This window comes from Hesperophylax consimilis, chromosome 26 (assembly GCF_061612785.1).
Source record: "Hesperophylax consimilis isolate HC1 chromosome 26, BYU_Hcon_1.0, whole genome shotgun sequence".
Lineage (NCBI taxonomy): Eukaryota > Metazoa > Arthropoda > Insecta > Trichoptera > Limnephilidae > Hesperophylax > Hesperophylax consimilis.
The window spans coordinates 1,097,052-1,115,143 of NC_142861.1; the positions used below are offsets into that span (position 1 = coordinate 1,097,052).

An 18,092-nucleotide genomic window follows, 5' to 3' on the forward strand; every position below is an offset into this window, starting at 1 on the left:
CAATATCCCCTCGCAAAGACTCAGAAATAATGAACTGCTCTTCCTCAACCATCATTCGACAAATTATGGATATTATTCACCATTGTCCAGAATGTGTAGACTGGTCAACTCAAGTCAAAACCTTAACTTTTTTGGGATAAGTCTAAATGATTTTTGCCAGGCGCTAAACAAGTGACGGAATATTAAGTGTCCTGTGGTCCTGACCCACGGCGTATTCTTGACTTGATTCGACTTGTCACTTTATTTTCTAATATTATATCTACCATATGTCTTTGCTTTCATGTACCTTTGTCTACTCCTATATTTTTCATTTTACTTTATTCGTGTTATTATTTTGTAATTTGGACGATGTCCGTTAATAAATAAATAAATAATTTATCTTATTGCCATCATTACCCGTATGTCGTTATTCACTATGAACCTAAAAAGTCCAGGACAGAGCATTAGAGTGATGTTGAATGAATGACATTGAAGCCACATCTAGGGTGAGAAGAAATTGCCTGGCAGACATCTTGTATGACAAACTTTTAAAATAATTTGTATGCAAAATTGGATAAAATCAACTGTTTAAATATCATTTTTTTAAATACTGTTAACTAGCTGACGTGTACCTGGCGTTGCTGGGATTAATCCTTAGGATATAGACATATACCGTGGTTGACTTTTCTGTAGGCCTTTTTAAGATATACAATTCCGTAGTACATTATTTTGATGAATCTCACAAGGTTTAGCAAGTATTACCAATGTAAGCGCACGAAAAAATATTTTTACGACTTGAATTTGTTGTACAAAACGTAGACTTTTCTCTACTTTCTATAAATATAATATGCATTAAAACCTTCCGAAAAAAATCTCTAAATGATAGAGAAAACCTCATCAAAATCCATCTCGTAGTTTAGAAGAAATAAGTTCACTAACAGACAGACGCGGATGGCGACTTTATTTTAAACTATTTAGAGATTCATATAACGGCTTATGATTTTGTTATAACAAAATTATTGGGTAATGACATTCTAATATTAATTAAGTCCTCAAATATCTCTGTCCAAGGTTTATTAGGTTTATGTTTTCAAATACCCTAGAATATTAATAATACGTCCAACTCCAGTAAAATATTGGCAGTAAGTATTTAATTGTATTGGTTGGCAACTCTCACCGTTATTGTGGTATGGCATAGTCACGATAACATCCATTAAAGTGTATGAAAGTAAATCATGCCTTATAAACCGTGCCGCTAGGCGTTAGTATTCTTCACTAGCTGCCATCAAAATTTATGGTAAATGTCAGAAGTTGCAAGAACAAAAATGATTATTGCTAATTTATTAAGAACCTCTTCAAATTATTGGTAAAAAACGGGATAAACTTTTAATAATCCGAATATTTTGCATTATAACGAAATTTTTTGTATTGACTTGATATTGTCATCGATATATCGGTAAATCGATAAAACATTTATGATAATGTCATCGATATATCGGCAAATCGATAAAACATTCATGATAATGTCATCGATATATCGGCAAATCGATAAAACATTCATGATAATGTCATCGATATATCGGCAAACCGATAAAACATTCATGATAATGTCATCGATATATCGGCAAATCGATAAAACATTCATGATATTGTCATCGACATATCGGAAAATTGATAAAACATTCATGATATTGTCATCATTATATCGGAAAATCGATAAAACATTCATGATATTGTCATCGATTTTTCGTAAAATTGATAAAACATTCTTAAATTCATGTCTTATTAATGCCTCTTAATTTATCGTGAGGGCAATCATCGATTTCTCTTCGTCTGGAGGTATTATAACTATTCAACTATTCTACAGTATTAGTTGTTATTTACCGTAAGTCGGTCATACTTCTACGTATATGGACATCTGATGAGATTGCGTATTAATGCAAGTGTACACAAAGATGGCATTTAGCAAATAACTGAAGCTTGTAAGTAAATAAATTTATGAAAAGGTTATTTTCTATTCATGATAAATGATTTTTAATCGTAAATATCTTACAAAATATAATTTTGTTTTTAACATCTGCACGGAGAAAACTTCACGATAAAAAAATGTTCCCAATTTATTAAGAATCTCTTCAAATTACTTGTATTATTGTTAAAAACGGGATCGTAGGCCATGAACGAATGAATTGATATGTATCCTGATAAACTAAGTAAAATAACAATACAAACAAATCCAGTGGCACGAACACGTTTTCCAATATTATTATGAATTTAATAACACTTTACAGTCCTGTTTTTATCAGGATTACCGATAATTTCAATATGTCAGCATTATGCATTTTTAAACACTCGTAATCTAATTATACATATAATTGTCTGCAGAATTGTAATTGTCACCCTTTGTAAAGTTGTATCATGCATCTATGTGTAAAGATTGATAGTTTTTTTAGATGAAATTATTATATCGATATGCTAACAAGAAATATCAGGACACTTACATTTATTATATGGATATGTTAACAAGGAATATCAGGACACTTACATTTATTTTATCGATATGTTAACAAGGAATATCAGGAGACTTTATTATATCGATATGTTAACAGGGAATATCAGGACACTTACATTTATTATATCGATATGTTAACAATGAATATCAGGACACTTACATTTATTATATCGATATGTTAACAAGGAATATAAGGACACTAACATGTATTATATCGATATTTTAATAAGAAATATCAGGAAACTTTATTATATCGATATGTTAACAAGGAATATCAGGAGACTTTATTACATCGATATTTTAACAAGGAATATCAGGATACTTACATTTACTTTATCGATATGTTAACAAGTAATATCAGGAAACTTATATTTATTATATCGATACGTTAACAAGGAATATCTGGACACTTACATTTATTTTATCGATATGTTAACAAGGAATATTAGGAGACTTTATTATATCGATATGTTAACAGGGAATATCAGGACACTTACATTTATTATATCGATATGTAAACAATGAATATCAGGACACTTACATTTATTATATCGATATGTTAACAAGGAATATAAGGACACTAACATGTATTATATCGATATTTTAATGAGAAATATCAGGAAACTTTATTATATCGATATGTTAACAAGGAATATCAGGAGACTTTATTATATCGATATTTTAACAAGGAATATCAGGATACTTACATATACTTTATCGATATGTTAACAAGTAATATCAGGAAACTTATATTTATTATATCGATACGTTAACAAGGAATATCTGGACACTTACATTTATTTTATCGATATGTTAACAAGGAATATCAGGAGACTTTATTATATCGATATGTTAACAGGGAATATCAGGACACTTACATTTATTATATCGATATGTAAACAATGAATATCAGGACACTTACATTTATTATATCGATATGTTAACAAGGAATATAAGGACACTAACATGTATTATATCGATATTTTAATAAGAAATATCAGGAAACTTTATTATATCGATATGTTAACAAGGAATATCAGGAGACTTTATTATATCGATATTTTAACAAGGAATATCAGGATACTTACATATACTTTATCGATATGTTAACAAGTAATATCAGGAAACTTATATTTATTATATCGATACGTTAACAAGGAATATCTGGACACTTACATTTATTTTAAACTCAGACATATATTGGAAAAATCTCGACTTTCATTATAACATAGTATGCTGGGGATCATGTGTAAAGTCCAATGTAGAGCAAATAATTTATTACTCAACAATTGATCCTTAAAGTTACAAAAAAAAAAATTTATCCATCAAACCTACTTTATAAGGAAAGTAACGTTATGTGTATAAAACAGTTATATATTAAAAAAAAAAAAACACTCAAATACTTTGTCCTTTTTTTACAATATCAAATTTGCAGAAAGAACAAAACAAACCCGTGCTACTAGAATTGGTTCTACATTAAACTTTGTCGCAGTACATAATAAAATTGCTTTTGGCCAAAGAAACTATTTATGTCAGGCACCACTTTTGTTTAATATTCTTCCCAATCATATCAAATCTACCAATTCCTTAGTTAAATTTTAAAAGATAGATATAAGATGTTTGTATCGCCAGACGATTTTTTTATATTTTTTTTCTCCCTTGTCCTTTCTTAAATAATAAGATTTTATATAAGTCCCATCTGCTAAAAACTGGATGTTACCCTAGGTGTCTTTATTATCTACTTTGTTTCTTCTTGGGAATAATGATAAATGATTATTTATGGTTACAATATACTGTCAAATTATCAATCTGGCAACACATCATATTTTTTCTTTCTTTTTGAAATATTTAGTGTCTGTATGTACTGTTACTTTATGTTTGTGATAACTCTACGTTTGCTTCACTCAGATGTAAATTACTTATGAGACAAATTATGATTTATGTACAGTGAGATGCAAAATATAATATTCCTTCCCGTGTCCATAATCCATATCTCAATACTTCGTTCAAAGTCGGTAATTTTTTAGGAAATTAAATAATTTTATAGAAAAATATTGCATAATTCTTTTTCTAAAAGTAATTTTACTTTAAGTTTTGTGGAATGTATGTTGTAATGGGGAACTTGCGAATCGACCCGAGTTTCTGAAGTTTCCGAGCTTCGAGGTTCTGTTGTTAACCTGTATGTACGAGTATATACACCTTACACAAAAACTGCAAAGGTATAAACATATTCATTAAATTTAATACCCGACTGTCTCGTTTAAATAAAAGTAGTTTAATTTCTACAAAAAAGTGGACTGCAAAATAAGCGAATAAACTGTTAGAATTTATTAGGAACGTCATAATTTTGGAAAAACGTTTACGCTCGTACATATGACGGAAATCGTTTTTATCGCGAATGTCAACTTAATCATTTATAAGGATTTCAACGAATAATAATAGACCCAAAGTTTTTTTAAAGCTTAAATAACAGCCTTACAAAATATTTTATGACGTCCTTGTTCTAACAAAACTACCTAAGCTGTCTGTTACGTTATATTTATAATATTATTTGTGCTATTTTCTTACATAAAAGTATTTTTTTTAGAAAACAGTAAAAAACACGAAGGTACAACTTGATATGGTTAACTTTGCCGTTGTTGACATCGCTACTTCAATGTCACAATTTCGTGGACACAAAAAAATATATAATTCGCAAAAATTACGCAATAAAAGACGAATAAACGTTATTCATTTTTAATGGCAGGCTATAAAATTGATGGTGTATTATAAAATTGTTGAATTATTTGCTGATGGCTTACGACAGGAATAGAATCTTTTTACCACGCATTTTCCATATGCTTTGCTAATATTTCACACACTTCTCTAATCATTATACTTTTTTCCGTAATTCAAGAATAATAAATCACCCACAAATTGTACTTTCACAATAAGTCGGTAACATGTTGTATACACATTGTTTTGGTTCAGTTTACAAGAATTAACAAATATTTTCTTTCAACGATTTTTTTTTGTAAATAAGTGTGGCATCAAGTAATCAATGTACGGTAGTGAATTGAGTTTCATGGGCTTTGCGTCTGAGACTATTTGCAACCTTTTGTTTTAACCCCTCCAGCGTTTGAGGGTCATATATGACCGGGCGTCCATATTTTATAAAATTCTTTTTATCTTTTTTTCTATCTTGCTGAAATACTTTTTTTTTACCATAGAAAGAGAAATAATAATTCTTTCTAGTTTACCTCAAATATTTTTACTGGAATTCAAATATAAAATTCTGAAAATAACCAAAATAAATAATAATTTATATTTAGCGCCGCTATTCTAACAATCGGTTTAATTTAAAATATTATATCTTATTTTTTATTATATCAACGAGATAAAATTGAGGGTACATATTTTTTACCAAATCCCCAAACACAATGAACGTGTTTTCGAAATATGATTGGAGTAAAAAATTAAATTAAATGTGGTTAGCGTTTTTGATAACATTTTTCACGTTTAATATTAAAATTGAATTATTCGTAAATATTAATGTTTATTTTAAATGAATACACCGGAAAGATAATTTTATCTACTTTCTCAAACAAACGTATATAGCCCATTTGAAATACACAGAAACATTGCAAACTAAACGAAAGTACTGAGGGGTTAAAAGTAAACACCATCCAACTATCTATGTAACATCCAACGGGAAAACAATGACAATAAAACAAAAAATGTCTGTGTGAATTTCTTATTCATTTATTGATTGAGAAAAACTCGGTGGGTGCATGATAATTATAAAATGGTTGCAAAAAGTTCTATTTTTATAGTAAATTTCTTATAAATTAAATTTTAACAAAATTGTAACGCTATCAGATATTTTACTGAAGTTGTAATTTATTAAAACGAAAGTAAAAGCTTCCAAATAAAAATAGATTTGTGACGTTGTTATTTTTTAATTTTTGAATGTGACATTTAAATTTATATTTGAATAACATTTATTTTAACAGGTTTTAAAGGTTACATCCATCATAAGGCGTTGTTGTATCGTCATTATAAGGCGTTGTAATATATCATCATTATGAGACGTTGTTACATCATCATTATGAGACCTTGTTGTATCATCATTATAAGGCGTTGTTGTATCGTCATTATAAGGCGTTGTAAAATATCATCATTATGAGACGTTGTTATATCATCATTATGAGACGTTGTTGTATCATCATTATAAGGCCTTCTTGTATCATCATTATAGGGCGTTGTTGTGTCATCATTATGAGACGTTGTTGTGTTATCATTATTAGGCGTTGTTGTATCGTCATTATAAGACGTTGTTGTATCATCATTATAAGGCGTTGTTGTATCATAATTATGAGACGTTGTTATATCATCATTATGAGACGTTATTGTATCATCATTATAAGGCGTTGTTGTATCATCATTAAAGGGCGTTGTTGTGTCATCATTATGAGACGTTGTTGTGTTATCATTATTAGGCGTTGTTGTATCGTCATTATAAGGCGTTGTTGTATCGTCATTAAAGGGCGTTGTTGTATCATCTTTATGAGGCGTTGTTGTATAATCATTATGAGAAGTTGTTGTATCATCACTATGAGGCGTTGTCGTGTCATCATTATTAGGCGTTGTTGTATCGTCATTATAAGGCGTTGTTATATCATCATTATGAGACGTTATTATATCATCATTATGAGACGTTGTTGTATAATCATTATAAGGTGTTGTTGTATCATCATTATGGGGCGTTCTTGTGTCATCGTTATAAGACATTATTGAATCATCATTATAAGGCATTGTTGTATCATCATTATAAGGCGTTGTTGTATCATCATTATAAGGCGTTATCCCGGTAAGACAGAGATCCTGGGTTGGATTCCCAGATATCTTCTTATTTTTCTATGTCTTGTTTTGTTTCATGTTTCTTTTAGATTCATAAGTATAATCTTCTTTTTCAATGAACATTTTAACATTACTTCTACAAATTTGTTTGCTGTTCCCGTTGACATGTTAATCTTTCAGAAAAGGGTATTATGAATGTGTTTTGCTTCTCTGGCAAATTTACACAACAGGTTTTGCAACCTGTGCAACAATAATATGTTATAATAATAAAGCCCATCTTATTTTGTAATTTAAAATAAAACAATATATCCCAACAACAAACATAATGATGAAATAATGTGTTTTGTCTGACTTGTACACTGTTCCTTTTTAGCTCATACTTAGTAATATTGTTTCTTGTTAATTTACATTAAATAGTCATAATAATTTAATACAACCTTGCCAAACAAAGAATGGCCAATTCATTCCTTTCTATGACGAAACTACTGTTTGATTTCTAAGGTCGTTTTACTCATATTCGCAATAATTTTACAACTAATTTCTTGGGAGAGATTAACATTCCTGGGGTTCTAGCACAGTCAAATTGATAACTTTTGAATATCGGATCGATAGCCGTAACTAGCAATGATTTTATATATTTTTTTCGAGCACGGTAGCGCTTTTGATATCCAGACCGATGTTGATAACGCAATAAATCATAGTCAATATACACTGGCAACACTCTCTATGAATTGATATGTCTAAACGTCGAACGACTGCGTAAAATATTAAAATACGAATAAATTTACAACGTCGAATAGAAATATTAACTTTAATATACATTGGTCGTCCGATTGTACTTTTCGACACTTAAAAGGAGATAATAGTTCATTAGTCACATCAATATAAACTAACAACTTTTGTTTCTGCAGGAACGGAGTCAATTGACCGGGTCTTAGATGAATTAATTAAATCTATCGATAGTTTATACGATTTATTTCAGTTCTAAGAGCTTAGTTAGTTCACTTATAATAGTTCATTAATAGCCAGTAATTTTGAATAACGAAAAACATGTGATTACTGAGAGCTTATCCGACACCTTAGAGGCCGCGCTAAAACCAGGGGGTTTATTCTACCGACATTCTGAACGTGCTCGCAAATATCGCTAACTGATCAAAGATGAAAAATTTTGTCAATATCATATTGACATAGGGCTTTATCAGACCTTCTGAGTTACGAATAACAACAATGACAATATTTGAAATGTTCGTGCTCCTATCATCTTAATTTGAAAGTCAGCGATAGTGAAATTGTTGCTTGTGCAATGAATGAAGGATGATTACAGAGGATTGAACCACGGAGGCTTATTAGAATATATGATGCGAATGCACATGGTATACGAAGTCGGGGACGCCCGAGAAAGACATGACCATGTCAAGAGTCAAAATTACCAGAAGAGTATGAATGATACGATGTATGAAAGTGACTTAAGCAAGGAGCGTATGCCGGGACGTAGATGTGTGACGATCTATTCTCTTTTTTTACTCCTGCGGAGAAACGGTGTGATGATTAGTTAGTGAGTTATTTTGAGGAATTTGCAGATCAAAAAATTCAAAATCTGCTGCTGTTATAAACATTTTTATGTTGCTATTTGATCTGATGGTTATTTCCTTCACCATTTACAAACTGACCTCTATAATAAATAACGTCTTAAGTTGCACAAATATTGTGTATATATCGGTATGGGATTTCCCAATGAACACATAACAGCTAGACATAATTAATTCAGTCGTTGGTTCTCGATTACTCAAATACAAAGGTGCAGTTTATGTTAATATTTACTCCGGTGCACGTGGTTTTTACAGATTTACAGAAAGCCTGATTCGCTAATAGAGGCTTTTTTAATGTGCTACAAATTTTGCCATCTTGCCAAGGATTCTAACGGGACAAAAAGTTGTGCTTTTGGCGATTTTTGGTTGCACGGAGAAAAATTAAAAATGCAAACTTATTTTATTAATTAATTTATTCTTTAAGGACCTCTCATCCCGTTTTTAACAGGTCCTTAACGAATGAATTAATAGGTTTCCTGATAAACGATGTCATAACGCGTGTTCATAAAAAATCTCAATATATTATGAAGGCAAATGCAGGTGCACAAATACGTGTTCAGATTTATAAGGAATTTACTAAAAGTCAGGAAACGGCCTGCAATCCCGTTTTTATCCTATTTCCAATAATTTGAAGAGATTCATAATTAAGTAGCAATACTCATTTTTCTCCGTGTAGGTGTACGGAGAGAAATCGTTTATTGTTTTTAGCACTCAACGACAACATTCAGAATTGAATCGTTGCTTGAAACGTGTTTGGTGACCAGACCTGAATAGCCAGGTACTTCCCCACCTTCCTCTCTCCACCATCTCCTTCCCCTTCTCGCTAAAATCAACCTCACAACATACCCCAATTAAGGATGCCAAAGTCTCACAGACTCTAGACGGTTAGGGGAATTTAAAAATATGCATAACTGACAACAACTTACAGCGAGTTTTTAATATTAAATTTTTAAACCAGCCATAATCATGTTAAAGAATTATTTCATGTTTTTGAACCCAACTTACATTGCATAATTCAAATTTCCATGATTTGAATCAACTTTTTTACATTAATCTCTAATAGATACTCAATAACCTTGAATCTAAACAAAAAACTTGATGTTGAGTGGTATTACCTACGAATTTTTTTCATTCATTAAATAATAAAATAGTATATTGCGTCAGTCATCGACATCAATCTCTGAATATAATGAATGACTGCAAGTATTTACTTAAATTTTTTCCGATGGCGAAATTTTTTTTTTTTGTTTTTTAAGTGACTTTGAATTTGTGATTTCTGACATATTATTGCCAGTGAGTTCAATAAAACTTATTTCGGGAAAAACAACATTATTAAACTAAAAGGAAATTATTTTCATATTTATTTATTTTGATACAATATTTTACATTTCATAGTACAATCCAGTAATATTGGCCTCACTGGGTGGTTTACTCGTGCTGAGGCATATTTATATTATATGTTGTGTGTTTGTGAGTGATGTGTGTTTTATATTGGTTTTGTGTGTTACGTGTAGATTTTTTATTTTAAATTATGAAATTTTTGTAAAATTGTCTTATTTGTTCTTTAATCCATTTTGTAATTTTGTGTCTGCGCCACATCACTTAACTACGCCACTATTTTACTATAATCCAGTTATCAAACTCCATTGTACAACTGTTGATATAATAATTATATCTTCCATACTTTTTCACATGCACCTTTTATCGCTGTGTTAATTTAGCTATGTTCTGTAAAACACCCAATCTGCTTTAAAAAAGGTTTCCTAAATTTAATAAAAACATGCTTTACAACAAACTGTTCGTGTTTTTTTTTAATAAATAACAACAAAGTTACCACACATTGTTCTGTAACTACTTTCATAGTACCTTAAGTACTTATTTTGTACTCTTGTTATTAAATATGTAATTATTAAACTCTCTATGACAACTTGTATTGTAACTGCTTACATCGTTCATACTCAGCTTATTATGTTAAGTACTTTACACTTATTATTGTACTCCTGAACAACTCACCTTTAACAATGTACCTATACACCTAAAATACATATACATTTTTAAACAGAAAACAGACTTGTGTGGACTATATGATCGTAAAGTAATAGCAATAATAAATAAATAACTACTTGAAACATCGCACTTTTATCAAAATCATCGATATAATACATATAAATGTATTCGTCGATGTATAGAAGGAAACACCATACATACACAATGTATATATGGTTTATTTATTTATTTATTTATTGACGCCCTATCGGGCTTTTAAGTACATAAAAATTACAAATTTCATTTTTAGCAACAGTATAAAACAAACAATACAAAATCGAAATAAAATATAATGATTTTTCATACATTATTTACATTTAAAAAATGGTGGACTAATTTGGCTTTAAATGTATTGAAGTTTAAATTAAATATGTCAGCGACATCACTTAGTTCATTGCCCAACCTATGTATTCTTTCTAACACAGAATTCGTAGCGAAGTTATTGTTGTAGAATAAAATATTCCGTCTAGTATATTTTGGAGGTATATGTAAAGATAGCAAGTTTATAGTGTCAGGGCAGTCTAACCTTGAATGAACAAATTATATAATAAAAGAAGATCAAATATTTTTCGCCTTTCAGATAATTTCGATAAGTTAAGTTTACTGCGTAAATCGACATAATTGATTTCAATAATAGGAATACCAATTTTGAAATTAATAAAACGTAAAAATTTATTTTGAATTTTTTCAATTTGTAAACATGAGAGTTGAAATGAGGACACCAAATGGTTGCATTGTATTCAACCTGACTTCTAACCAGAGACGTGTATAGTAATTTTATAGTTTTTATGTTATTAAAGTCTTTAGCGATTCTGAGAATAAATCCAAGCATTTGTAATCTTTAACTGGTAATGCTATTAATGTGAATCAAGAAGCGTAATTTGGAGTCAAAGATAACTCCAAGGTCATTGAATTCAAAAACTCTTTTTAGATTGGCATTGTTAATTGAGTAGTCGAATAATAAAGGGGTTTTAGATCTATGGAAACTGATCGTTTGGCATTTGTTGATATTAAGATGTAATTTGTTTACGATGCACCATTCATAAAGTTTATTTAAGTTCATTTGTAGAGTTAAACAATCAGAAGAATTACCGATAGATTTAAACATCTTTAGATCGTCGGCGAATAGAAGAAAGTGAATATTATCGAAAATTAGTGAAATGTCATTAATAAATAGTAGGAAAAGAATTGGTCCTAGGTGGGAACCTTGGGGGACCCCACTTAAGGCAAAAAAAGTGTAAGAAGTTGTGGAGGTAATTTTTACAGATAATTTTCTGTATGATAAGTAACTTCTAAGCCATTCGAGAAAGTTGCCGCTTATTCCCAAGTGTTCTAATTTTTCCATTAAAATGCGATGAGAAACAGTATCAAAGGCTTTGCTAAAGTCAGTATAAATTGTATCAACTTGAAGACCCTTGGACAGTGCATTAGAAATAAAATTTTCGTAAAGCAATAAGTTAGATGACGTAGATCTGTCTGGCATAAAACCATGATGAAATGTTGATATAATTGGTTTAATTTGATGCATGATTTTACTTAATATAATCTTTTCTAAAAGTTTAGGTAGTGATGACATAATACATATGGGTCTATAATTATCAATTTGACATTTATCTCCTTTTTTAAAAATAGGTGTTATAAAGCTACTTTTCCAAATTTCAGGAAAACAACCTGTAGATAAGGATAAATTGAAAATTATAGTAATAGGAAGAGCTAGAACATGAATACAGTTTTGAAGTAATATTGAGGGAATCATATCTGGCCCCGAATTCGACCTGGTATCCAGCTGTTTGATAAAAGTCACAACATCATCTACTACCACATGGATGTTATGCAAGTTGAGTGAGCTTTCGGTAAATTGGGGTTTATCAGATAATATGTTGTCATTGTCTTCAACATATACACTCTTGAAGAAATCTGCAAATAAATTTACAATATCGTTTTTGTCATGACCCACTTTTTTCCCATAAAACATTGTACCGGGAAAGTTAGAGTTAAAAACCTAAAAACCAAAACCAACACTGTTTTCGATATGAGAATATTACCATATAATATTTTAGTATTCTTAAAAAAAATCACAGTTTTTTTCTAAAAATTCCGTTTAATTTTTTTTTGTAATAAAACTTTATCATAAAAACGACTTAAATTTTTTATTCAAAATTCTAAACTCTAAATTTTACTGTTTTGAACTTCTTCAATTCATAAACTTAAAAATACCTACAATAACAACACGACAAAATACACTATTCCACTGCAACACACATAACTCCCCAATACAACGGTTTCACACTATGGGAAACCAATACTTAGGTGATGTCGATATATTTAATATTAACTTTGCGAATTTTGTAGATCATTTAAAAGATTTATTTCAACACTATTCCTAAATGGAAGTTATATTTTTGTAAACCAGACAAATCGCTGTATTTGTAAATTTATGTTCTTGTTCTTTTTGCATGTATTTTTTAATGTAATTTTATTTTTATTATTTCTTTCTTATGTTTCAAAATTGTCTGTCATCAAAACTGTCCCACCTGCAAGTAAACGCTCTCTGGGGGTTAAATAAATAAAAATAATAATGCAAATGGTGTTAGTCAATAAACAAACTATCTCTTATCATAGATTTTACGAAAGTTTATAATAACGAAAGCAATCGTTTGTTCGTGGCCCATTTGTGATTCTATTATATTTTAATAAAATACATCTTGAAAAATATTTAATAAATACATTAAGAAAGATATACAGAAGTGAAGAATTCCAAAGACAGATTGTGTCACTGGTTCATAAAGCTGCTGAAAAAAATATTCTTTAAGAGCTTTTGCTAAAGTTTTTTTGTATGTTACTGAAAGTTTTAGGTTACTATATATGTAGTGTATATCGGAATTAATGGCTGGTTTAGTGGTGGTGTGTGAGGAGTGTTGCATTAGCAAAACAAAACCTCTATAGTGCGTTCACATAAATATACCATCGGTGTTACTTTAAATATCTTTAGCTAGGTATTTTCCAATGATCAGAGCTGAAGAGCCAGGTGTATAGCATTCAAACATTTCCCCTTATTCTTCCCCTCCCATCTCTCTTCGGAACAATCACCAAATTGAGGATGTCATAGTCCCTCTGACTTTGGGAACTTGGGAACTTGGCGTAAAAATTTTTTTTTCAAAAGTTGGGACTCCTGAGAGTTGGGACTCTTGTGTGATAGGTATAAAATAATGGTTACCTCACCGAACTTTAAAAAAGTCAATAATAAACATTTAAATAAATATATATATATATATATATATATATATTTCAAAAGAAAGACAGATTTCGGGTTACAAATAACCTGACGATAATTTGGAAATCACCTACTATCACATAGTAAGCTGATAAAGTTGCTTGTTCCGTGATGGAGGACTTAATAAGAACAAAAATTATTTCGAAACCTGCAAACATTGTATGACTACTTTTGTAAATACTACCTAGGGGATATTTCACCACAATCTTAACTCTTGACAGGCCAAGATGCCAAACAAAACATCTGTAAACAAGTGGGTCTTCCGACGACCCCATGCATTTTTCTGTCTTATGGGCTTTTAAACTAAAGAAATCCCAATTATTCTGTCAATTATTAATGTTAACTTATATATTTACGCAGGAATACGTAAAATACTGAAACAATATGTCAAGGATTTAAGCTAATATAAGGAGGATAGTTATTTAGGGTATTACCTACTCTCTCTCTCTATCAAAAGAGTACAAATCCAATATTATAGTGCGCTGCCGAAAACTATAAAATTTACACCAATTGGTATTTTCAAGATAATAGTATAATGTTTTTTTTATTACACATGATGAAAATTTAGTAGTATGGATAATATAAATTAATTATAAATATATCAAGTGATTTTTTTCTGAAATAATTATAAATATCATTGTTAATTGTATTGTAGGAACGATATTAATCAGGAGAAAATTTATAACGTAACTTATATTAAATTAGTAATTGTTTGTAAACTTCGATGTACAAATTACTAAAATAAAATTAATTCATATCGGACGTAATAAATGAAAATATCAACGGAACTGAATTCATCGTGATTAGTTTCTCGGGGTGTTACGCCGTGTTGCGAAACCTCCATATTTAGGCCACAGTATGAAGTAGCATAGTACCCCAAAATAAATAACGATAATAATTTGGGCCGTGAAAATTTCAAATCATGTCGGAACTGAATAAACAACTCTGATTGTATAATATAGAAGCAATTAATAATTTCGTCCTTGCAAAACCAGGAAAAAAAATCCTACGTCATTCGTAGATTTCCCGGAACTCCTCGAACGTTTTCAATAACAATAAATTGTGAGTACCTACTTACGTAATAGGTATACTTACTCAAATAAGATTTTAATTTGGGTATAGGGACTGCCAGTTTTTAAATTATTTATTTCCGTTTTTAAATTGTAGTCAGTACCTCCCTAGTAAAAGACTATCATTAAAAATCGAATCGTGGCTTGAAATAGCTTTAGCCACTTTTTGTGACGAGATTTCCCACTCACTTTCTTATTTCCAAAATCTTTCCTTTTCCAACTTCCTTCAATCTCAAAATATACCCCAATCGGGGGTGCCATATTTTCACTGGCTTCAGGAGCAGTTGAGTCTGACTGAGTACTGACAAACATTCTACTTCCTTACACTTCTATCGACTTTGCATTCAATTTGAATCTCTGCAATCTTAATACGGAAAAATATAATCATATTCCCATAACTTGTAAATTTTTACTTACACAACTATCGTTTTCAATACGCATTATAAAAAACAAATCTTTGATTCAACTTAATACCAATAAATAACAACCTTTTTGCATTTACGATTATGGAAAATAGAATCTTCTACTTAATATTACTTTCGTAAATTATCCGCCAAAATGTGATGCATCATTTTGGAAAAACATTGATTTGAAATTCGCGTTTGTTTGTAGGTACTGTCGGCACTTCCAACGGCTGACAACAGTTGATAGTAGTTTTTCTAGTCTATAGTTAGTAATAAGATAATCGTAGAAATATATTACATATTTTTACAGCGCCCTTGATTGATTTTTTTACAAAAATGGCGCTATACAAATCTTCAACATATTATTATTATCACTGAAAACCTTTCATTTGTTGAATAATTATACATATTTTACTAAACATTATAAAACATTACAACTGTTAGTTTTTCAAATTAAAAGGCGTGTGTATTAAAAAAAATATTAAATGTACACAGATAAAAACATGTATTTGTACTTACGAATTTCATTCCACTGTCCATTAGAAAAACAAACTAAAGTACACAATTGCAATACAAAAAACGCACATTTTCTTATATCAGTCAACATTTTGAATGTTTTTTTAACTACTTCAAAACGTAGTTATTTTAATCAACAGCATTCACAGAAAATTTATAACGCACTGAATTGAGTTATCAAATGACTGAGACTGTTTCACAAGGCACAAAAATACTTTAATATAATATATAACATGTTGTAATTAATTGCACAATACGCCGGAATCTTTTTTAACTTACTGAAACATAACCTTAAACACAATATACAGAAAGTGAGTGGATAAACTCGAGGTCTTTTTGATTAAAACAACAAGAAACTACAAGAGAACTAACTCAGCACAACTAAAATAAAGATAATATTTTTTTAAATTTTAAACTCAAGTTCTATTTTTAAATTATATTTGAACCAGTATTTTATTTACAAACAAAAGTTTTTTTCAAATTAGTTGGGTAGGTACTTTATGTAAAGGGTTATATTTCATTTCCAAAGATAAATTATTAAATGTGTATTTATAATTGGAATATTACTATTTTGAATTTGATTTGACCGGCGCGCGCAACGACCGATTTGAAAAGCGTTCTGTTCCAATATGGCGGCAATTCTCAACTGGTCTTACAGCTGATTGTGACAGAGAGATATATTATAAGGTGGGTTAACAGTATGTAGTACGTAACGCAAGACCAATGCACGAAGAATTATCTGGTAGAGTACTTGTTTTTGTGGTGACTGCGTTCGCATTTAGCGTCGTAATCTAAAAGCGAGATGCGTAAAATTAAAAGTAAGATTATTGCCGTGTAATTTATTTATTTGTGTCATTAACGCTTTTCGGTTTTTACATAATATAACTTTTAGCATACAATATAAACCATAATATATTTAAAACTAAAATTGCCAATCATGATTGATTACGTCTAAAAGGTATCAAAATGACAATATAGTTTCATTCAACGAAAGAAATATTCCTATAGATTATACAGGGTTTTCCAATAAGAGGTGTTATTTTGATATTCAATCGTAAAAAATCAATGGTTTCGTTGCTTGTGTGGCATGTAGTGCCGTCTTGTTGAATGTAAACGTTGTCCAGATCAATTCCATCCAATTCCTGTCATAAGAAATCATTAATCATCTCTATTTTCAACAATAACTCTTGGGTTTTCCGAGCCCCAGATACGACAATTTTGCTTGTTGATGAAACCACCGCCACCGAGGTGGAAATGGGCCTCATCACTCAAGATGATTTGCATTTGATTCACTCAAGTGAATTTTAATAATTTTAATGCGTTGTTGAAGCGTGTATCGTTCCATTTTTATTAATGGCGCAGTTTTTACTTGTCAAATGTCAAAAAATAACAGCTTCAGTAGTCACATCTACCGAAATAGCGGGCTATTCAAAATAACACCTCTTATTGGAAAACCCTATATATGCTTGGTGTAACTACAAGTGACCAGCTCGGGAACGGGGGCTGCAGTGAAGCTAAGAGTCAAGTTACTACTGCATATAGTACACAATTTCTGACTTTGTACAAATTGCAAGTGCACAACAATGTTGAATTCGGCAGCCACCTCTGGTCTGGAGCCCCAAAATACTTGAAAACTCTTTTCTCTGCCAGAAACAGGAGGTCCATTTAATAGATTTTCCTATCTTAACAAGCGGATTTCAATCTGTAGAGCATAGATGTCAGGTAAGTTTTACCGGTATTACAATGAAATATGCTCCTAGAAACTAGCGTCATTGATCCCTTCGGCACCGAAAAACGCCCAACATGTGTACACTGTTAACATTTGCCACACGAGAACGGGTTGCTTCTACGACTCGTTCTTAAGTT

The 18,092-nt window shown here is 30.4% G+C and overlaps 1 protein-coding gene across 3 annotated transcripts in view; it reads right to left on the reverse strand.

Moving 5' to 3' along the window:
* The window catches only part of Jhbp16 (Juvenile hormone binding protein 16), a 42,289-nt gene extending 25,423 nt beyond the window's left edge, over positions 1–16,866 (reverse strand). Inside the window, exons 1-2 of one of the 3 annotated variants that reach the window (XM_089647167.1) lie at positions 16,794–16,866; positions 16,230–16,417 (exon numbers count right to left, since the gene is read on the reverse strand). In XM_089647167.1, the coding sequence (XP_089503293.1) occupies positions 16,230–16,317 (88 nt within the window). In that variant the 5' untranslated portion in view covers positions 16,318–16,417; positions 16,794–16,866. Of the gene's footprint in view, positions 1–16,229; positions 16,517–16,793 lie in introns of all 3 variants that reach the window. The other 2 variants (XM_089647168.1, XM_089647169.1) reach the window with 2 other exon arrangements.
* Positions 16,867–18,092: the final 1,226 nt, after the last annotated feature.